This window comes from Carya illinoinensis, chromosome 1 (assembly GCF_018687715.1).
Source record: "Carya illinoinensis cultivar Pawnee chromosome 1, C.illinoinensisPawnee_v1, whole genome shotgun sequence".
NCBI classification, from domain to species: Eukaryota; Viridiplantae; Streptophyta; class Magnoliopsida; order Fagales; family Juglandaceae; genus Carya; species Carya illinoinensis.
The window spans coordinates 47113082-47137094 of NC_056752.1; the positions used below are offsets into that span (position 1 = coordinate 47113082).

The following is a 24013-nucleotide window of genomic DNA, read 5'->3' on the forward strand; positions in this document are numbered from 1 at the left end:
CTTCCTTCTCATCTCAGTAATGGGCTTTGCTACATATAGTCGGCAAATGCAGTCGGCGTGTAGTCGGCTGTACGAAATGAATAAAAAAAATTATAAAATTTTTTTTTATATTCAGGGGAACCTACATGAATAAAAAAAGTTATAAAAATAATTTTTTTTTTCATGTAGGTCCCGTATTAATTCACTTTTTTACAGCCGACTGCACCTGCCTACTGCAAAAAGTATTTCTCCTCAATAATAGTATCGACCGGCCTTCACATCAAAGCTATAAATCCTCTTAGCTTGAACCCACCTATCATGTATTGATATCCATTGATTAGTCATCACGATGTGTGTAGAGTAGTTTTCTGATTGAGGAATACTTTAACCAAAAAAATAAATCATAAATTGATATGGTTTGATATGATAAGTCAAATTGTAAAATTAATTTTATTGTAAAGTAGATCTAACGAATCATATGAATACACGTCAATTTGTAGATTTATTTTTATATAATTTGTTTGTGTCTATAACAGTTCTATTTTAAATAATATATATCACAATAATAATGTTAGAATTAATTAGTATTCTTATAGATAATTATAATGATATAAAATTTGATATGAAAATAATTATTAGGTCATCTATATTTCAAAAATATTTAATAATTTTTTATATGTTGGGTCGCCTTCAAAACATCAACTCATATAATTGTTTTGGCCGGATTAATTACATTAAGAGAAGTATTAGATCTACATATCACATGTGATATATATATCCAAACGCATCAATTTATAAGATTCCTTTTATAATATTCGTGATCAAGTAGAGCATTGATCACTTCTCTAACAGTACTAATGCTCCGGTCGTAAGTTACTTGCACGAAAATTAGGATGGTGGCCGGTGGGCAGCTTGATCTAAAACCTCCTATTTATAACCTCTGAACTTGTTCACTTTTCCAAAGTTGGAAGGCTGCAGAAGTAGTACCATCGTGGCCTTTTACTGGGGCCAATTGGGTTGTGTGGTCCCTTGCGCATAAAGGCAAATGTCATGTGACTCACCCACCTCAGTTGTAAATTAAAAAAACCCTGCAAGCAAGCTAGCTGCCAAGCAGCATGCACCTTCACAAAATAATGACTCGTTTTTGTTCTTTCCCAACTCCGGTCCTACATGCATGCATTCTCATGGCAAGGATAGGAAAGTTCATGCTTAATCATACTGTCTACTACATGCGTACTTTATCACGTGCCACATGACAGTTTTACCTTTCTGCAACAAAGAGTACGTAGTTTCTTTGTTTTAGCATAATTATCTGACAAATTTAAAGGTTAACCGAAACATACGGTGTCATGGGAGTTAAAGTATGGTTGGTTTAAGACCAACGGAGCTTGATGTTTATATATAATTATCGCATGTCAGTATGTGGAGTTTAGAAAAGAGTAAAGTCTTCGAGACCTTTTGTGCATGTCAGATTGCAGATGAATATATAATAAAAATAGCAGTTGACAAACTGGTTGGGAATTTAATACTCAGTTCAGGATGATGCTCTTGCAACTTGGAAGTGATCAAAAGATGAAAGGCCGGACTTTAATCACGAAAGTAGAACGGTGCAGATTACACATGCAGATATATATATATATATATATATATTTATATATATATATGTATGTATATGGCCAATCTTCTTGTAGTTATATGCTCTGCAGTGGTACTGCTGGGTCAGAGTTAGCTAGTATGTTTCTTCCGGAGTTTTTTTGTGGCTTGGTAATGTTCTAGCTCCTGGGGTTTGCCAAGGTTCTTGTTTTACTCTGTGTTTAGTTTCTCAATGGATCTTTCTTGAGAGTTACAAACAATGTAAGGCCATCCATTTCCCCTTTTTTTTATATAATCACATAGAGCCAGGTTTTCGAGTATTAATATATGGATGAATTGGGAGCCTTGGCGCGCGGTCAAATACAAGGATGGATGCCATTTTCGAGCCCCTTTTTTGTTTGTTAGTTTGACTCAAATTGCAGAGAGAGTAGGGCTAAGCTCCATATAGCCGCAATCACCACATATAAGAGAATCGGCCCATATCATGAAAGGACAGGATATATCCTAGAAACATGATTCCAACCAACTTCAGCAATAAGAAATAAACCCATTTTTTCCCATATAAATCTGAGTAGAGGTTTCACAAAGAGGATTTGATTTCTTCGTGGCTGTGTTCTATCATGCTCAAGTTTTTTTTGAGAGGGGAAGGGGGGTACTTAAAACTTTTGAGTAAATTATATAAGTAGGATGCAAAAGGAGGAGACAGGTATCCTAGAAACACTCCAAACCAACCATTACAACGTGAGAAATTAAGGAAGAAAATAAAAGAAAAGAAAAAACAGGAAAGGGATCAATGAAAGAAGGTGGTGTAAAGCTTAGGATGCAAATGTTTGGTGAGTGAAAAGGTCACTCGATCCAAATGTTTGGTAAACAAGCCATTCCTAAAACCGATTGGTTGAAATTGTATACATGGGATCCAAAATGATTGGTTAAATCTAAGGTCATGTTTGGTTACCAAAAACTTCGGAAAAATCTGACCAAACATGGCCGAAGTGGAGGTTTAATAACAAATCAATCCTTATCCAAAAGTGATCTACCCGAAAAGTATAAATAGGTACTGAAGTAAACGTTCTCAGCTGTTATTCCACGAAAACCTTGAGGGCTGCTATCATTTGGTTTTAGTAAAGTATATATTAGTTTTTATCATTTGTAATTTTAGGTTAAAATTAATGCAAAATCGCTTGATAACTTTGGAAAATTAAAAAAAACAAATTGTACTTTCCTGCTGCGGTGAAATTGGACATTGACTCAATGACAGTTCAAATATATGGTCTCAGCTTCATTGCCAGCAATTACAAGTCTGCAAATTAGCCAGGATTTAGTCCTATTATTTGAATAGGTAGATGAGATGAATATGATGAAAAATACGTAAATAATAATGAGATAATTTATGAATAGTAATGAAATAGTTTGACTTAATATTTTTATTAGATTTTGATAAAAAAAAAAAAAAACTATTCTTATTGAAAATACCCATCAAGAGTGGATACCCATTATATATTTTTTTACTTAATAATTAAGAAAATATTTTTTAATAGCTTTGTGAATTTTTTTTAAATGTCTAATTAAAGGATTTAAAAAATGTATGGGAAAAAAAGCAAAAAAAAAAAAAGAAAAAAGAAAAAAGAAAAGAAAATTACATGTTTGGTGAGGATTCTCAAGAATCGGTGGACGTAGCAGAACTATTTGGAAAATGAGACTTATGATGTCTACGTTAATTTTATCTTTTGAGAGAAAGTTTGTGATAGTACAGGAGTCTAAATTGTATCTATATCAATACTTTTACACCCTTATTTTCCGGTTGGGTCTCTGTTTTCTCTTTATTTGGGGTGCCGCCTCCTATTCCAGGCGGCAAGTTGTCGCATTTAATGCACCAGCCCTTGTTAGGGACAATATCTCCCGCCGAGATCATTTTTTTGCGACTCATATCGTATCGCTTAAGGTGGCATGGCTTGCCATATTCTTGTGTTGGCCTAGACTTTCTTCTTCTTCTACGCCATTAGATAGGCTAGCAACATCTGGGCTTTGGGCCTCGTCGAGGTTGATGGGGCCCAGCCTATATAGATAGCATCCTTTAGTGTCTTTGCTCTTTAAGAATCGTTGTTGATATTAACTTCAAAACCTCGGAAGCAATCAAGAATAAAGGATGATACGAACTTATATTTTACACTTAAACGGGTTTAAGCTGAATAATCGTTTCTTATTATTTTATTGAAAAAATATTTATTTCATAAATCACTTAAAACTAAATATTTTTATAATTGAAGATAAAAAAAAATACAATTGCTTTAAAAAAATATTTTTTTTGTTATTTAATATAGGATAAGAATTTAATTAAATAGGAAAGGGAGAGCGGTCCATACGAAATATTCAGGTAAATTCGTTAAAAAGACAGGGCGAGGAAAACACCTCATTATGTTTTGCTCTTTTGTACGCTGCTTTCTCCTCCTCATATTTCATGACAGTCTGTCTATCTGTCTGTCTCTCATCTTCCAAAAACCCTTATATATTCTAGGCAACCCGCGCGCTTTCCTCTCCTCCCCTCTCCCACAAAACCCTAGTACTCATTTTCATTTTCTGGGCAGAACTTCTTTGAAAAGTTCTCATTCGATTTTCCAGAGATAGCGGCTGCTGCTGCTGAATCGCTGATGATGGCGGTGATGAAGTCGTGGGACCCTGACGACTTTCTTCCTTGCTTTCAATGCTTTTGCCTTTGACTCTTCCCAAAAATCTATTTTTCCCACCGACTATTCGTTCTACTAATTATTCGATTTTATAACGTTCAAAGTCAGCCTTTTCGTCTCTCTCTCTCTCTCTGTATTTTTTTTACGCTTTACGTTTGCGTGGCTTTTTTGGTTTCTGGGTTTTGTACTCGTGCTTGTTGGGGTGATCATTATTTGTGGTTCGGATTGTACTGAATCTTTTTTTTTTTAAATAATTTTTAAATTGCAAGTCGTTGGCATTGGTCGTAGAATGGTGGGAATTGGGTCGCTTTCCTAGAGTTTACTTTTGACATAAATACACATGCACATAAGAAGTTTATTTGGGAAAAAATAAAATATGGTTGGTGACGGGGAATTTAGGGGAATTTGAACTAGACAGGGCTAGTTTTTCCAGATAATAGTATTTAGGGTGTTTTTTGTTTTCTCATGTCTAATTAGGGTGCTTTTCTTTCTTATCCTTTATCGTTTATCTTCTCCTATTGGAGGGCTCTCTACAAATCTTGATCTCTGGTTCGTCAGTTCAATATTGATAGGAGTTGGAATGAGAATTGGGTCGTAGTAATTGGGAGTCAATTGTGTCATTTTTTTTTTCTCAATTTCATTCATCTGGAAACCTTCGTTGCTGAATAATATATTTTTGACTGAAAGAGGGCTAACATATTTTTCGTGTTTGAGCTTTGTCGTTTTGATGATGACGAACAATTTACATTTATTTTGATTATGTTTTCTTATGAAAACAGAAAAGAAAAGATTTTATCTGGGTTGCCCTTTTCTTTCTTTTCCCTTTGGAATTTAAGGCTTCTTATTGGATAGTTGAGGTTTCCTAGTTGGGTTATTTCTGATGGATTTGATGACGAGTGAGGATGGTGGAGGTATTAAGACACCAAAAAAGGTGGGCAATAATGAATCGGGCATGAATTCTACGGTAAAGGCTACAGGAAGTGTTAGTAGCAAAGATATGATGTTCAGAGCAGATCAAATTGATTTGAAAAGCTTGGATATTCAGCTCGAGAAGCACTTGAGTCGGGTTTGGTCGAGAAACATCGATATTCAAAGGCCTAAAGAAGAATGGGAGATCGATTTGTCTAAATTGGATATCAGATATATTATAGCTCAAGGGACATATGGCACTGTATACAGGGGTACTTATGATAGCCAAGACGTTGCAGGTAATCTATGTCAATTTTCTTTTCTCCTGATTTGTTTTGCTTTTGCTTGGTTGCCGAGAAGACGTGGCTAAGAATAGGGTGTTTGAGACTTTTAGCTTGTTAAGATTTTTGTGAAGTTCCAAGGCTTTTATCATCCTTTTTGACCAATGAGAAAGATTGTATTCTTTTGGGGCCCGAACATCTTGCTATGATTCCCTGTTGCCATATAATATGGTCTAGCTCTTGATGCACGAGTAGCGGAAAAGTTTGGGAGTTTGCAGGACACCCCACTACGTAACTCTTGTTATAAAGTTATGGATATGACATCATAAGTTCTAATTTGATAGTTGGCCCTTAAGTTGCACCCTGGATTTTAATAGAATCATCTTACTTATTAGGAGAATATTCTCTTTCAAAGAAATTGGATTTTTGCTTTTCTGTGTAAGATAATGTGTGCGTGCATGTCTGTCATATATTTTATGTTCATGCTTGTGCATAGTTTCCTAGCTTTGAGAACACATGGTTGAGCATGTTATGTTAGATTCCAGTATATAAATCATATGCAGCGTCTACCAATACAGATTTGATAACCTTTTGGGGACTGACATGTTTGTCTGTTATAGAGAATAGTTTTCTTTTTTGTCATTGCACGGACATTAACCCGTGCTCAGAGACAATTTTATTCACTGCATTTTACATTTGGATGCCAAAATAATTTGGCTTGAGTTAATTACTCTCTGTATCCAGTTATCCATTAATCACGTCACAAGTTAGCATGCATTGGACAATCTTGAACTTGGAAGTAAATAAAATGGTTCTTAAGATTTTAGGAATTCATGATAAACTTGTGGACAAGTTATTATGCTGTTAAAATGGTTAGGAAGGAATTTCGATCATGTTTCTTTTTTATGGTTTAGTTGGGGTTGGATGAAGAAGGTTTATGTTGCAACATCTGTTACATATATGGTGTACCGAGTATATCTGATGATGTTGGGAGTTTATGCAATAAATTGTGTGAACTTTGGGCTGATGACATTTGCATGTGGATGGTTAAATGTTGCTCACCTGAAGGAACACTAATGATTTTGATTTCTAATTATGCTGTTTCTCTTGTTTTCATTAGCCAGCACTTCGGGTGACACTAGCCGTATAACACTTTATTCAAATTCTGACAGCACTTTCATGTTTGATATTATAGTGAAGCTGTTGGACTGGGGTGAGGATGGGATTGCCACATCTGCTGAAACGGCTGCTCTGCGAACATCATTTCAGCAAGAGGTTGCTGTTTGGCACAAGCTTGACCATTCTAATGTTACAAAAGTAAAACCATACTCTTCAACTTCTAATGTTCAATTGACATTACAATGATGATGAATAGCATTATTTATCAAGGGGTTGTTCCAAACTCCACTATTTCTACTTCGTATTATAAAATATTTACATTATGATCTCTATCATGTTTATCTTACCTACTTCTTTGTGAGCTGCAATGCAATTGTTTCATCTTAGTTTCTGAATATGGTATAACTTAAACTTGTAGTTCACCGTTGTTCTAAATGTTCACTTATGATATATTTTTTTCTTTTTAACATTTTGATTACAGTTTGTTGGAGCTTCAATGGGAACTTCAAATCTTAAGATTCCTTCTAAAAACCCTTCAATTGATGGTCACAATTCCCTTCCTCCTAGGGCATGTTGTGTGGTTGTGGAGTATCTCCCTGGTGGGACACTAAAACAGTTCTTGATAAGAAATAGGCGAAAGAAACTTGCCTTTAAGGTTGTGATCCAACTTGCTTTGGACCTCTCTAGAGGGTGAGCTCCAGATTTTCATGACCATTTCTCTTTTTGATTGGTGATACAAGTAAATTAAGTTGACAAACTAATCAGTAATATTCATCTTTTTTTTTTTTTTTTTTTTTTTTTTTTTTTTTTTTATATATATCTTTCCTGGTATGCAGTCTTAACTATCTACATTCAGAGAAGATTGTGCATCGCGATGTAAAAACAGAAAATATGTTACTTGATGCTCACAGAACTTTAAAAATTGCTGATTTTGGTGTTGCCCGTGTTGAAGCACAGAATCCAAGGGACATGACTGGCGAAACTGGTACCCTTGGATACATGGCCCCTGAGGTATTTGTTAACTTAAATCTTTTGTGAGGCATAACTAGTCAACAATTCATACTTGGCCCTATATTACAAGCCACATCTTGGCCAATGTTACAAAATGACTAATCAATGGTACAATTGGAGCCACATTATAATTATTATAAGTAGCAAAAACTTATCCCTTCCAAGTAATGTGGGATCTTATAGACCACCTACATTCATCACACACACTGTGGGGTATCACAGAAAAAAAGAAAAGAAAATAAAGTATATGGATTCATGTTGTTAGCTCCAGTTGAATTATGTGTTCTCTTATTGCCTATCTGGCTGTTTACCTCTCCCTCATACACATGGAGACACACAGCCAGATATCTAGTTAAGAATTCAGGAGATTGTCTAGATTCTCATGGAAAGCTCTAAAACTAACGAGATCTTTGTGTAGGTTCTTGATGGTAAACCTTATAACAGAAGATGTGATGTGTACAGCTTTGGCATATGCTTATGGGAAATTTATTGCTGTGATATGCCTTACCCAGATCTTAGCTTCGCCGATGTGTCGTCTGCTGTTGTGCGACAGGTCAGTTCATTTGGACAATAATTATATGTCCCCACAAAAATTCTGCCTTTTCTCTATTTTGTTTTGTGTTTTTTTTATGCACTAGTGTTGCTTGATGAAGCTTTTAGTAATTTCCAGTGTGTAGTTAGTGGGTTTCAGAGGATGAATGGTACCCTTCTAAGCAATGGAACTAATGCTAGATTATCAATATTAGTTGATGTAGGGGTGCTTTCAACATGTGTATTGTGGAGGATCATCCTGTAAACTCAAATATGTACTCGTGCCTTTTAATGCTACTGACATCAGTGAGGAGTCATATGATTTACCTTTAAGTGAAAGATCCTGTAGACATGATATGACTAATGCAAGTTTTCAGTTCAAAATCTTTTGAAGTACGCCCTCAAGCCTCCTTTTGGTTTTAACATATCAAGAAAGCTATTACAGTTGTTAGCTGAGAGTATGTAAAACATTGATATTTGGTTTTATATTAGAAAAAACATTTTTGAGCCCGACAGCAAAACTAACACATGAGAAAAGGAGTCTAGCAGCCAACTATGTGTAACATATAAGGGACAAGGATCACCATCTGCCCCATATCTATTGTTTTGAGTTTGGAATGAAACAATCCATTGTCTGTCTTTCATATGATGTCTGGTTACATGAAGTTGGCACGCTTATATACTATTGTTTAATGCTTAAAATCTAGAATGGCAAATGAATTTTTATGAATCTATTTGTTTGATGACCTTTGTGGTAACTCCCTTCTAATAATATACTTTTTGTATACCACGAACATTTGACATCCAAACATTCAAGGGTATTTCATACTGCATGGTTTTATTGGCAGAACCTACGACCAGAGATCCCCCGATGCTGTCCAAGTGCATTAGCAAATGTCATGCGCAAATGCTGGGATGCCAATGCGGATAAACGCCCCGAAATGGATGAGGTGGTGAGAATGTTGGAAGCAATTGATACCAGCAAAGGAGGAGGGATGATACCAGAAGATCAGGCCTCGGGCTGTTTCTGTTTTACCCCAGCTCGTGGTCCCTGAGGAATGTTTATTCTCTATTTGCATGCATTGTTGCATTAATGATGACGGGAAGACGTAGAAATTGATGGTGCTGTCCATCTGATTTATCGCTCTTAGGAATTTTGTTCAAGATTTGGAATCGGTAGTGCATGCACCGAAACGTTTATGGAAATATGAATCAAATAGTACTTCCCAGTCAGATCTTGTTTTGTGCTATGGGTTTGCTCTTGGTGATTGAGTCATGCTACATCTAATGGTCGTCACTCATGCATCTGGGTGGAGGATGGTGGTCTGTAGGGGGTAGTAGTCCTCTAGGAAACCAACATTTATAACTTGTATAGACACAAAAGAATAATAATGTTCGGGAAAACCCTTTACCTTCTCAAATACTCTTATTTTTGTATTAATATGGAAAATCGAACTATCAAAATTCTTTCCTAGATGTATAAAATATAATAAGTGACATGCTTTTGACTGTTGGATCTTAAAATAAATTATCTTTTAAGAGTATAATGATATTTTTGAAGTATGGGTATAAGGTGAAACTATGACACCTAATCGTGGCCAAGGGCAATATCATATTAATATGCATGTTTTAAATTTCTAGAATTATATTTTAAATTGAGGGTATTTTAATAAAATAATATTATTTTATTAAAATGTTTATTTATTTAAATAGAATTGGGTGAAGAGTTGCGTAGTTGGGTGTATTTTTTTTTTAGCCCGAATAACACTGAACCCAGCGACTGAATGGGTTCGATGTCCTTTTCAATAATTAAGAATCGAAGAAACGGCCCTAAAGCTGTAAAAGACTTGGTGCCCAAGTGCATTCGCTCTTGAAAAAGGGCCCAAAGAATCTTCTTCCTCTTTCTCATGATTGGGCTCGTCATATATGTTGGATTTGGTAGCTGAACATCTGTAGTATATTTTAGTGTATGTTTGGGAATACAATAAAAATATAATTTATAATTTTAAAATTGATAATTTATAGTATTACTATTAAAAATTATTTATTATTTAATAATTATATATTTAAATAATTTTTAAATATATTATAATTGTTTGGAAATAACAAATTTAAAAAGTATTTTTTATATATAAATGACATAAAAGATTATTTAATTTTTTTTTTAAAAAATTATGACCATATCTTTAAAAGTTTAGAAGTTATATAGTTTTTTTTTTTTAAAAAATTGAAACTACATTTTGTCTTATCTAGAAAAGTAAATTTGAGAGAAAATATCCAAATGATGATTTTTCAAAAATGTATTTTTTAACTTATTTGAAATTTAAAAATACTTTAATATGTAATAACAAAATAACTTATTTTATTACTTTTTAACAACTCCTAACCCTTGCTATAGAACAATTGTAGTGCATTTACTTGGCTATCCATGGAGCGATGAAACCCATTAAGTCCCATTTAGATATAAAAAAAATTTCATCTCATCTTATAAAATTATTATAATTTTTTAAAATTTTTTATATAAAATATAATAAATAACTTAATATTTGTAAATATTAAAATAATAATAATATTAAAAAATAATTTTTTAATAATTTTTAATTTTTATCTCAATTTAACTTATTATCCAAATATATGCAAGGAAGGAAAAAAAATCATTTAAGACATTGAAAATATATTTTTGTTCATTTGCTACGTAACGTAAGTTCCTCCAAAGTCCAAATAGCTTCGAGAAGTGGATTTGTAGTCGGACTAAAATCAAATGAAAAATTTTGTCTTTTAAGTATAACTACGTATTAATTTAATTTAATTAATTAAAAAATAAATTTGATTAAAAATAATATTAAATTAAATTTTAAATATAAAAAAATAATATTAATATATAAATTAATACACAATTTTATTTATATACAATAAAACTAAAATCAAATTGGCGGGAGAAGTGCGACGTGACATGTCTTCCAGTTTCCCGGTTTTGTTGGGGGTGGGACCGAAATATGCTGTACAGGTTGGCGTCTCCGGTACGGAAAATCTTTTGGTTCGACTTTTGGACAGTGTGGCGGGGAAGAAATACGTCAGAAAAACAAAATAATAAATAATCATAATCAGAGGGAAAACAATACGGTTTGCTTGCTTTAATTATTAGAAATTGGTTAAATTGTTGGAAATAATATTTGAGCTAGACGATCTAATATTTACATATTCTTTAATATATATATATACCGTAATAACCTTATAAACAAGATCGCCTCTCTTTAATTATGACAAACTCCATGACTGTTACGATATCATTATGACAAAATGCATGCCATGACGTTGATCAATGGAAATGATCCATACAAGAAATGGAATTAATTTGCTCGAGTAAGATTTTGATGAAGATGAAGATAGCCATATGAAACGACAAAATCCTAAGCTCAGAGTGCACGTTGATCTGGACATGATATATCCTGCTCGGTGCATGCGCTAGCTTGTTGGACTTGAGACAGCTTTGCCACGTAAGGATCAGTGGAGTATAAAAACGTACACGTAATGACGTACGTGAAGGTAGGCAGTCTTACCTGATATATTTTCAATCTTATCCCATCTAATGGCAAGCTGGTACGTAAGCAAAATGAACGGTTACCAAAAGCTGCATTCCCTCTCTGTTTTAAAATCTTATCCCACAGTACTCTATTAATGGCAGACACACAAAACCTTATCTCTTTCGTTTTCCTTTGTTAAATTATTCAAAGGACCTTTCATCTTGATTGCCTTTTCTTGATGTTGCAAAAGGCATTAATCAAGATTCACCATAAACTCTCTTAATTTGCCCAAATGGCATTTATTGATTTGCACGCTTTCGTTTATTATAATTTAACAAAGCCTTATCAGATTTGGAAGTAGCGGTGTCCTTGTCACTCATTTCTGTCATTTTCCTTGCCATTTGATCTCTTTAGCCGCCCCTTACGTACCTACATATGGACTAAAAGCAAAGGCAAAACAAGATAAACGTAAGAGAATAAATGCAAAGAAAGAAAAGAACAATTGAAAATGCCGACGTTATGGTACTACGTCTGATCCTTTTTCATTAGAAATTTCAAAAGGCTCTTTTTCTTTTCCTTAATTTCCAAAGAATGTGGCCCTTAATGTGACCCGATAAATGATATGTTTTGTTTTGTCTTTGCAAAGGGATTCATAGGGTATAAGATCTCGATATTCCGAACATCACGAGAGAGATCGATCATAGACAATATTCTTAAACTACTGCAACATCATCATCGACCCAACGTTAGAAATACAATTACTTAGATAAAATATTTTCTAAACGAATATTTAGATTGCCAATGTAACAGTTAATTTCATTGGTTTAAGGATAATTACAGTTGGCGTGAGAATCTCTTTGTTCGACCTCGACCTCAACGTAGAGGCATAATCGTGGTTTTAGGCTGTTGAATGGAGAAATATTCTCATTTTATTTAATTTTAAAATAATAATAATATTATAAAAAAATAATATTTTATTTAACTTCAAACTTCTATATAAAATCATCTATTTTACCCCGCTGTCCAAACAAAAATCTCTTCCGGCCTTAGTTCCCTCTATATATTAGTTTCAAGCGGCCTGGCGAAGTAACCACGTACCTCTGCTAGCTGCCTCAGTCGTTACTGTTTCATCACTAGAAACCGCCACGAAACTTGCTGCATGCATTCTTTCCCTGAAACCTCCCCGATCGAACTTCTTTCATTTTTGGGATTAATCTAAGACATGGGTTTAGGTGGTGCGGAGGAAACATCGTCGTTTATGTCCGGTTTCATTCAAAAGTGCGGTGGATATGTTATCTTAGACGGCGGCTTTGCTACGGAGCTCGAACGACATGGGGCTGACCTCAACGACCCTCTCTGGAGCGCCAAGTGCCTTATTGATTCTCCTCATCTTGTCAGAAGGGTACTCTCTCTCTCTCTCTCTCTCTCTCTCTCTCTCGTTTTTCCCTTTGGTGCTTGGGATATATTATGAGAAGAATGTAAAATGGATTCCTTTTCTGTGTACTGTAAATTAAAACATGAAGGAAGAAGATCAAGTGTTTATGATTATAGCATGTTATCTTCTTTTTATCATCCCTTCCATGATTCATCTAGTTTTGGTGAGTTTGATTGGATATATTTTTCATTATGATAACTTAGTTATTGAATTATATTGATTAATATTTTTAATTTGCTTTAAAACAAAAGAAAAACATAGAAGTTGTTCCTGATCATGACATCGACTTCCTGACACAAGAATATTATTACAATATTAATATATTATAAATATATAAGAGCAATATATATATATATATGCATGTAAAGTTTAAATTTGATTCTCACGAATCTAGATCAATCATACAAGTGAACGTACAGTTGGTTGTAAAGAAGGATAATCAAGAATATTCCCAGTAAGTGGCAATAGAAAACAAATACACGTGTATTATATATGAAAAACAATATTAGCTAGCGTGGATTATCGATAAAGTATGTTTAAAAAACATTTGAAAAAAAATAATAAAAAATATAATTTGCATTAGTAATAATTTTAACGGAGCAAATCTACGAGCCGCGAGCCAGGTTGAGTAACACCCATTATATATATACACGCGCACACACGTATGAAAATTATTTTTTTGCCATTCGTGGCTAAAGTTTTCCCGTGCACGAGTGCGTCGAGTCATTAAAGGTCTCTTTCATGCGATAAAAGCCACTTAAAACAAAAGCAGGTGTTTGACATAAGATTGCCTCTTCCATGCGAGAGTGAGAGAGATAGAGAGGGAGAGACAGAGAGAGAGAGATGGAGAGATGGAAGTGAAAGTGGTCAGAGTATTTTCATTCTGAAAGCCAGTGCATGTGCGCACAGCTGAACGTACGACATCAAAATGTCAATAATCAGCTGGATATATAGATCGTATCAACTTTAAATTATCCTAAATTAATTCAGTACCGTTTAATTTTTGGGTGGCTCTATTGGAGCTGCCGCTAGTTATTATTTGTGTTTTATTATATGTATTTTTTTAATATTTTAAAATATATATATATTTTAAAAATAACAACATTATTAAAAAAATATTTATTTAATCATTAAGTAAAACAAAAATTAATAATAAATTCCAACGGGAGCCATCCGTAGGAAGAGTAGCATTTTCCTTAATTTTTTAAATTTGAGTGGCTAAAATACAACAATCACAACCCTAGCTAGCTCACTGATTGTTCTATTATTTACACATAAAACGAAGCATGTCTAATTGATGCATATTTTTGTGACTTTTCTTGCTTCGTTGAATAGGTTCACCAAGATTATCTTGATGCCGGTGCAAACATTATATCGACAGCATCTTATCAGGTAGGTTCTTTTTTAACACCCGCCTTTTATCTTCCTCTGTTTTCCCCCATGCATGGTACTTTTTTTTGTCGATAATCAGATTAACCATATAATATGTCTTTCATTTGACACAGGCCACCATTCAAGGATTTGAGGCTAAAGGCTTCTCTAAGGAAGAAGCTGAAGCTTTGCTTAGAAAAAGTGTAGAAATTGCGTGCGAGGCACGAGAAATTTACTATGACCGGTGCACAAAGGATTCTTGGGATTTCATGGAAGGTGGAAGGAATTTGAGACGTCCAATTTTAGTTGCAGCTTCTGTGGGAAGCTATGGAGCTTATTTAGCGGATGGTTCTGAGTATAGGTATGTGAACTTGGTCATGTCCAATATGGAGTAATTTCTCAAGTTGGTTTTCATTGATAATTAACCGAGGCATGCATCATGTGTCATTTCTTACTTGAATGCTTGCTTTGAATCAAATCATGCAATTGGAATTTAAGGTTGAGGTGACCCCTGCACATGTGACATGTACATGACCATGCGATCAAATTGGACAGTTGCAAATGGTTATGCCCATCTTGATTGTCCTTAAGGAAGTATGATGTCTATCATATGTGGCCAGGCTCGTTGGCCACGCATTGTGGCTCATTTTCCTTTCAGTTCGGCTTTAATAGTACGATCTTATCGTGATTCACCTATATATCTCTGTATGATTTTTTTCCTCTTCACAGCGGGAACTACGGTGATGCAGTTACTTTAGACACGTTGAAGGAGTTTCACAGAAGAAGGGTGCAGATTCTGGCAAACTCGGGGGCTGATCTAATTGCGTTTGAAACAATTCCAAATAAGCTAGAAGCAAAGGTATCATGCTTACAATTTGAATTCCGATTTTCCATTATTGATCAACTGTATCATGTGCAATGCATGCATGTATAGTTTTTTGTAAACAAGAAATGTCAAAAGTGGACTTCATCATCTTAAGTACCGAGACTTTAATGGCGCCAGTTTCAGTATGGCCTCTGGGTCTGGCTGAACATTTTTGTTGCTTCTTTTATTTAATGCAGGCATATGCTGAGCTTCTTGAGGAAGAGGGCATAGAAATCCCTGCATGGTTTTCTTTCAATTCCAAGGATGGAACTAATGTTGTTAGCGGTGATCCTATTGCAGAGTGTGTCTCTATTGCAGATTCATGCAAGCAGGTTGTTGCCGTCGGAATAAACTGTACCCCTCCCAGATATATCCATGGACTGATTACATCAATACGGAAGGTATACTATTTCAGGTTAATAGTCATTACGAGATTTAAGTCCTATATTATTGGATCATTGCAACTTATCTAATATCCCCTGCAAATTGCAAACCTCACAACCCTCAAGTTCAGTGGATTTTCCCGATTTATCACATTCTTGGACCAATCATTCTTCATTACGTACAACACAGCTAGCTGATATAATTCCTCTTCAAATGAGCAGTCAACTGAACAAACATCCCTTTGAGTTTTTAACGTGATGTTTCCAATTGACAGCTAACAAGTAAACCAGTGCTGATATATCCCAACAGTGGAGAGATGTACGATGGACAGACAAAGCAATGGGTGGTGAGTTTTCTGCTCTGGTACTCTAAATTCTGCTGCAAGGCTTAAGTTCCAAAAATGGCAAGCTGTGATAATGTTTGAAGTTCTAAGTTGTCCATTTTTTTCCACAGAAATCAAGTGGGGATGTTAGTGTAGATGAGGATTTTGTGACGTACATAGGGAAGTGGAGGGAGGCTGGGGCTTCTCTTTTCGGAGGGTGCTGCAGGACTACTCCTAAAACCATTAGAGGCATATCCAGGGCGCTCTCTGTCTCTGATAAAAATTAATGATCGATGCAGTTAAGTAGCGCAAAATATGAACAACATCGAGCTTGGACATCATACGATTCATACTTGTGTTGACCCTAAATTTTCGAGGCTGAGATGTATTGACAATAAGCAGCCTGGAAGTGTTTTGTTTTTTATGCAACCTGTTATATCCTTGTCTCGTGAGACTATGAATGGAGAAAGAGAGATGATATAGTTATTAAAATATATATATATAAATAAACTCACAAAATGAAATCTCTTATTTAATATATTAGAGAAGTGATATGTCACGTATAAATAAATAAAAATTTTATTTACAGTTATTTTTATTTTATGATATAATTAATTATATATTAAAAAAATTAATCAAATCAATTATATTAATAAAATATATAAAAAACACGTAAAAATAGCTATATATAACGTTACTCATAAATAAATACGACAACAATTACACTTACTTTTTTATTATTTTCGGTTCGCTTTTACACGAAGTTGAAAAATTATCAGATACTGAAGGGTATGGTTTAAAAATTAAATGCATATTACTTTTGTTTTTTAAAATGAAAATATAACCTTGATTTTTTTTATAAAAAAAAAAAAAAAACCTAACATAAATTTAAAATTTAATTTCGCTATTATTTGGAAAGCAATAGAAGGAATAAAGTGAGGCCATCACCGCCTCGTGATATTATCCCGCTTTTCCCTATTGAAGTCGTCGGTCTCAATCCTCAGACGACACTGTGATGACCCCAATGGCTGTAACCCTTCCTCTATATCCTCTGGTCTCTTCCACCCCAAGCTCCATAATTCCCACTAACGAAGATGAGCAGAAGACCACTGCCAAGGACTCCACCCCAACTGGGGATTTTAAAAACTGCAAAACAATAAAAGAACTCAAGCAAAAGCACTGTCGCATCACAAAGAAGGGCCTCGGTCACAGTCCATCTTCTGTGGCCAAGCTTATTGCCGCGTGCTCCGAAATGGGCACCCCAGAAAGCTTAGATTATGCTAGAAAGGCATTCGAATTGTATAATGATGACGAGGGAACTACTTGTTCTTTGTACATGTACAATTCTTTGATTAGAGGTTACTCTTCTGCTGGGCTTGGTGATGAAGCCATCTTTCTTTTTGTAGAAATGTTGGTTGCGGGCATTGTACCCGACAAGTTCACCTTTCCGTTTATGCTGAGCGGTTGCGCGAAGGTTGTGGGGTTTTGTGAGGGAGTTCAAGCTCATGGAGTGGTCGTTAAGATGGGTTTAGAGGGGGATGTGTTTATTGGGAATTCGTTGGTTCATTTCTATGCAGAGTGTGGGAAGATGGATTGTGCACTAAAGGTGTTTGATGCGATGCTTGATAGAAATGTTGTGTCATGGACTAGTTTGATTTGTGGTTATGCTAGGACGGGTCATCCGGAGGAGGCAGTTTTTTTGTTTTTTGAAATGGTGGAGGCAGGTATTAGACCCAATTCTGTCACAATGGTGTGTGTCATTTCAGCTTGTGCAAAGTTGAAGGATCATGAATTGGGCGAGAAGGTAAGTGCTTATATGGGTGAGGCAGGGGTGAAGCTTAACACTCTTATGATGAATTCGCTTGTTGATATGTACATGAAATGCGGAGCTATTGATACTGCAAAGAGGCTTTTTAATGAATGTGTTGATAGAAATCTGGTTCTATGCAATACTATCATGTCAAACTATGTGCGCCAGGGGCTGGTGAGAGAATCTCTTGCTGTGTTAGGTGATATGCTGCAACGGGGACCACAACCTGACAGAGTTACCATGTTATCTGCAATCTCCGCGTGTGCACAATTAGGTGATCTTCTCTTTGGAAAGCAGTGCCATGGTTATGTTTTGAGGAATGGGTTAGGAGGTTGGGATAACATATCTAATGCCATGATAGACATGTACATGAAGTGCGGGAAACAACAAATGGCCCGCAGAGTTTTTGACTGTATGTCAAAGAAGAATGTGGTGTCGTGGAACTCATTGATTTCAGGTTTAATTAGAAATGGCGATGTAGAGTCAGCCTGGGAGATTTTCAATGAAATGCCAGATAGTGATCTTGTGTCTTGGAACACGATGATCACTGCTTTGGTCCAAGAGAGCATGTTTGAGGAAGCAATTGAACTTTTCAGGTTGATGCAAAATGAAGGGATTAAAGCAGATAGGGTGACAATGATGGGTGTTGCATCTGCCTGTGGGTATTTAGGAGCTCTTGATCTTGCTAAGTGGGTCCTTACCTACATTGAAAAGAATGATATTCATTGTGACATGCGGCTTGGTACAGCCCTGGTTGACATGTTTGCTAGGTGTGGTGAACCTGAAAGTGCAATGCAAATTTTCAGGAAAATGCCTAAGAGAGATGTTTCTGCTTGGACTGCAGCCATTGGAGCAATGGCCATGGAGGGAAATGGGGAACGAGCTGTGGATCTTTTCAATGAGATGCTTGGGCTAGGGGTAAAACCTGATGAAGTAGTCTTTGTGGCGCTATTGACAGCATGCAGTCATGGCGGGTCTGTGGATCAAGGGCGGCATCTTTTCAGGTCAATGAAGGAAATCCATGGAATCTCCCCTCAAATTGTCCACTATGGGTGCATGGTTGATTTACTCAGCCGAGCTGGGTTGTTGGAAGAAGCTCTTGATCTCATTAGGAGCATGCCAATGGAACCTAACGATGTGATATGGGGATCTCTCTTAGCTGCTTGCCGGATACATAAGAGGGTCGAAGTGGCAGCATATGTAGCTGAAAGGATAACTGAACTGGCTCCTGAGAGGACTGGCATTCATGTTCTTCTGTCAAACATATATGCATCTACTGGGAATTGGACTGAAGTTGCAAAAGTGAGGCTACGATTGAAGGAGAAAGGTGTCCACAAAGTACCGGGATCGAGCTCAACAATCATTAATGGAATAATCCATGAGTTTACCTCTTGTGACGACTCACACCCACAAAAGACCCACATCTCATCAATGCTACAAGAAATAAACTACAGAGTCAGAGATGAAGGCCATGTTCCTGATTTAACAAATATTATGCTTGATGTTGATGAGCAGGAGAAAGATTACTTGCTCAGCCAACATAGTGAGAAATTAGCCATAGCTTTTGGCCTTATCAGTACAGCTCAAGGCACGCCAATTCGTGTTGTTAAGAATCTCCGTATGTGCACTGATTGCCACTCGTTTACCAAACTAGTGTCAAGAATATATGAAAGGGAAATTATAGTTCGAGATAATAACAGGTTCCACTTTTTCCGGCAGGGGAATTGTTCTTGTTGTGATTATTGGTAGTACAAATATTAAACTGATAAAGGAAAAGTGAAGCCTTCATTTTTAATTACAAATTTATTCATTCATTATATCATTTGATATCAATCAAGCTATATCATGTCGATTATATTCCAATTATTCCCAAAGAAAGGAGACTGCAATTTTAGGCTTCAATCCAAGATGGGTTTAATTAGTTTATCATTTAAAATATTAATTTACTTTAAAGTTGTTTGAATTTTGTTTTATTTTGATGGGTTGTTTAAATTTAAAAAGTAATAATATTTTAATTTTGAATTGTGTCAAAATTGTAATTGGATTGAGTACCAATACTCATCTAGGTTTTACGACAATTGTGTGAATGGATGGGCTCTGGGAATTTTTTTGCAATGTGTGCGAGACATTCGTAACAATTCGATGTGTTTCATGAAAAAGAATTTCTACTTTATCATGTTTGATTTGAAAATGATTATAAATTCTATTTGAAAAAATGAATTATTACCCTATTCTTTTGTTATATATTACTCAAACTGGTATGTTTATTGTTTTCATTTTCTCTTGAAAAATCAGAATTATTTCACTGTACGATACAAAATTCTCAAAATTCTGTTGAATTTTAGTCTTTAAATTGAGAGTGAAATGGATGGATGCTGGAAATTCACAAGTTTACAATAAATGGAACCAAAGTTAACAAACAGGCATAAAAACGCGAGGCAACCCTTGATCTCCGAATACTTGGGGCATCACCGTCTTCTTGCGTCCGAACAATCTTCCATCGATCCATCCATCGTCCATGCCCAAAATGTTCTCAGAGTTACAAATTTCCAAGCTTCTCTCGTATTCACTCAGCCAAAGAAAAGTCGGCATCAATGTGGTCCCTTGCAACTTCTTATGCAACCATTTCTGCACCAGGATTGACTCAACCCAAGTCACCGAGTCACCCGAGCTTCCAAGCTGGGTTAAGTTCGGCTTGACCCAGAGCTCCGCCACCGCAGATTCGGATGAGGATTTTGTGGTTCCTTCACTTGCTCACTGGGTTGAGAATCACAGGCTTCATGATCACGGCAAAATTGTTAAGCGAATGCTAAGCGAAGCTGCCGAAACCGACGTAGAAAAAAACAGCAAAATTCTCCAGAATCGGTACCCATCGCCTGATAATGTAGCTCAAGCTCTAAGTGGTTCTGGTTTTATTGCGTCTAGCAGTTTGGTTGAACAGCTTCTGAAGAGGTTTTGTAATGATTGGATCGCTGCCTTTGGAGTTTTCAAATGGGCAAAATCGCAAACAGAATATAGGCATTCTCCAGAACTATATGACTTCATGGTCGACATCTTAGGAAAATCGAAGAAGTTCCATTATATGTGGGAGTTGGTAGAGGAAATGAATCAGTTAGGAGGTTATGTCACATTGGTCACAATGAGTAAGGTCATGAGAAGGCTTGCAAGGGCTGGAAGGTACAACGAGGCGGTTGAGGCATTTAGGAATATGGTGCGGTTTGGTGTGAACAAAGATACCACAGCCATGGATGTACTAATGGATGCATTGGCGAAAGAGAATAGTGTTGAGCATGCCCGTGATGTTTTCTTGGAGTTCAAGGATGCGATACCGGTAAATTCTCAATCTTTCAATATTTTGATACATGGATGGTGCAAAGCTAGGAAACTTGACCATGCCAAAAAGGCTATGGAGGATATGGAGAAACACGGGTTTCGGCCTGATGTGTTCTCCTATAATTGTTTTGTCGAAGCATATGGTCGAGAAAAGAATTTTCGCAAAGTGGATGGAATTCTTGATGAAATGAAAGAGAATGGGTGCATGCCTAATGTAGTGACTTACACCATTGTGATGCATGCTCTTGGGAAGGCAAGTCAGGTGAGTGAAGCTTTGGAGGTTTATGAGAAGATGAAGAGGAATGACTGTGTTCCTGATGCCTCATTTTATAGCTCTTTGATATTCATTCTTGGTAAGGCCGGTAGGCTGAAAGATGCACACGAATTATTCGAGGACATGAAGAAGCAGGGAGTTAGTCGGGATGTCTTGACGTACAATACCTTGATTTCTTGTTCTTGCATGCATTCGCAAGAAGAGACAGCTTTGAAGTTGCTTCAGAAAATGGAAGAGGATTCTTGCAAGCCAGATCTTAAGACCTATGCTCCTCTATTGAAGATGTGCTGCAGAAAGAAAAGAATGAAGCTGCTATACTTCTTGCTAGATCACATGTTCAGAAATGACATTAGCATAGAAGTAGGGACTTACTCGCTTCTGGTGAGCGAGTTATGTAAGAGCGGGAAACTTGAACAGGCTTGCTTGTTCTTTGAAGAGATGGTGTCAAAGGGAATGGTTCCGAAGGACTGCACATGCAAGATGCTGATGAAAGAACTTGAGGGCAAGAAGATGACAAAACCAATGGAACACTATGAAAAGTTGATGTCAAAGGCAAAAGAGGAAAGAAACATTTAGCAAATCTTTCTGTAATGATTGTTCAGCTCAGGATAAATTGGTTCAGCTATTCTATACGATGTTGTGTGTAAGTTTTGAATACATCTCCATCAGTGTAGGACCTCTCATCCCATCTAGTTTTTTTCCATCAATTTTGTTGGGATTAACTGGTTATATAAAAAAAAAAAAGGATTAACTGATTATTAAAAAAAAAAAAAAAACACACTAAGTAGTGAAATAGTGGAAGCAAACAAAAGAAAAATTCAACAATTACACACAGAATACTAAGATTTAAGTGGTTCGGCTTAATGTGAGCCTATGCCCACTAGCACGGTCAGTCTCAATAAATTTATTATCAACAAAGATGGAGTACAAGAAATCAATTATAAAATCATTAATCCCAAAGTCCTAATAGGCTCTTGAAATACTAACAAGAGGACCTCTCTCTCTCTCTCTCTGCGCAAATTTTTACGAAGTCCTTAAAATGAACATTTGCTCTAGCAAACATTGGGGTAGGTGCTCGCTTAAGGTAAGTGTCGAGTGAGTGTAGATCGAACTCTTAAGTTGGCATCATGCTCGAACTGACTGTTGAGCAGATGTTGAGCGAACTCTTTGGTTGGGTCCAGTATCTAACTGTCAAGCAACTAATAAGCAAACTTACTGCCTGAAGTTTTGCTCAAGCAGCAGAGACATCGTTCGTGCGAACAATATGTAGATGTACTTTTTCAATAGAAATCAAGACACCTCTCAACAGATTTTACAATGAAAGTAATTGTTTTATTAACTCACTCTTAGATGATGGATGCGACCAATTGTACAAATTTCGGGCAGATGAGCAATAAATCGTTCTGTCCTAATAAGTAAATAAATCCTCATAAATGTGATGTGGGTTTAATTCGACTTTGAGAATGCTTGCTTTTCATGGTGGAAATTAGCTTTCTAATATCCAGTTTTCAAGAAACCTTGGACGACAAATTACCAATTCAATTGTTGTTGAAATTTACAAATCTTACTCCTCAGATAGAAATTGGAAGGGATATTCCCCTCTCAACCCAGTGGATTGGGCCTAAGCTAGATATTGAGACCAGTGTTTTTGGTACCGTACCGTACTGGTCACCCGGCCGGTACAGGTAAGGTACTTGTTTCGTACCGGCTGAAATACCGGCCGTACCGGCCTGTATTTCGGCCTTTATGTTTTTTTTTTTTTTTTCATTTTTTTAAGTTATAATCTCATATTTTGACCCCAATTCATATCAGACTATTTATAATTACATATATACATATGTATTCATGTATAATTTATTCATTTATAGATTATTATTTTGAAATATAATTTATATATATATTTATATATATAATTTATTTATATATCGACTATCTCGAAACGGTACACGAAACGGTACCGGTATCGAAATATTTCGTTCCAGTGCCTTGACCGGTACACCATCCGATACGGTATTCAAAACATTGATTGAGACCTATCTAGGACTAGGTTCTACCCTCTCATGACTCAGGAATCACCAAAAGAGCCTGGCCTCGCAAACTATATTAGCAGAAAGGAAATGCATCGCGCAAGAAACAAGTCAAAAGGGACAGATGGGATGCACCGACCTTAACACTTGCCTACAACACCTAGCATTGAAATACCTATGCTCGCAAGTGAATGGAAAGTACGAGCAACCCTCCATTTTCTAACGATGGGAACAAGAAGTGATTGCATTGATCGCCTACCTTTGAGATGCTACCCGAGGAGTCACGCCGCATTAATGATACTACCTTAGATGCCATACCAAATTAAAGGCCATGACCGGGGCAATTGTGGGAGTGATGCAGACCCTTGACATAAGGTAAGAGAATGTCCTACAAAACCTTGTATAAAAGCAATGCTTTAGGTACGAATTAAACCCTATTATTTTCCTACAATTCTCCTAAACAAAATATTGATTTTAGCATCGGAAGCTCCTCGGACTACCACCGAGCCCCCCTTTGTCTTTATGGTTACAAGTAGAAACATTTCGACCCAGGTGTGAAAC

The 24013-nt window shown here is 36.1% G+C and overlaps 4 protein-coding genes across 4 annotated transcripts; all 4 read left to right on the plus strand.

Moving 5' to 3' along the window:
- Window positions 1-4020: 4020 nt before the first annotated feature.
- On the plus strand, window positions 4021-9528 carry LOC122278347 (serine/threonine-protein kinase STY13-like). Its single transcript, XM_043088546.1, has 6 exons — window positions 4021-5464; window positions 6642-6763; window positions 7047-7255; window positions 7402-7576; window positions 7995-8129; window positions 8956-9528. Exons 1-6 carry the CDS (start codon window positions 5137-5139, stop codon window positions 9160-9162), a joined length of 1176 nt encoding a protein of 391 aa, XP_042944480.1. The 5' UTR covers window positions 4021-5136; the 3' UTR covers window positions 9163-9528.
- Window positions 9529-12650: 3122 nt separating this feature from the next.
- LOC122278353 (homocysteine S-methyltransferase 3-like) lies at window positions 12651-16527 on the plus strand. The gene is made up of 7 exons (XM_043088551.1): window positions 12651-13033; window positions 14402-14458; window positions 14572-14798; window positions 15167-15296; window positions 15500-15703; window positions 15961-16032; window positions 16140-16527. The coding sequence occupies exons 1-7, from the start codon at window positions 12854-12856 to the stop codon at window positions 16293-16295; spliced, it is 1026 nt and encodes a 341-aa protein (XP_042944485.1). The 5' UTR covers window positions 12651-12853; the 3' UTR covers window positions 16296-16527.
- Window positions 16528-16745: 218 nt separating this feature from the next.
- On the plus strand, window positions 16746-19594 carry LOC122278358 (pentatricopeptide repeat-containing protein At3g22690). The gene has a single exon (XM_043088554.1). It carries the CDS (start codon window positions 17024-17026, stop codon window positions 19565-19567), a length of 2544 nt encoding a protein of 847 aa, XP_042944488.1. The 5' UTR covers window positions 16746-17023; the 3' UTR covers window positions 19568-19594.
- Window positions 19595-19929: 335 nt separating this feature from the next.
- On the plus strand, window positions 19930-22082 carry LOC122278363 (pentatricopeptide repeat-containing protein At3g22670, mitochondrial). The gene has a single exon (XM_043088560.1). It carries the CDS (start codon window positions 20337-20339, stop codon window positions 21999-22001), a length of 1665 nt encoding a protein of 554 aa, XP_042944494.1. The 5' UTR covers window positions 19930-20336; the 3' UTR covers window positions 22002-22082.
- Window positions 22083-24013: the final 1931 nt, after the last annotated feature.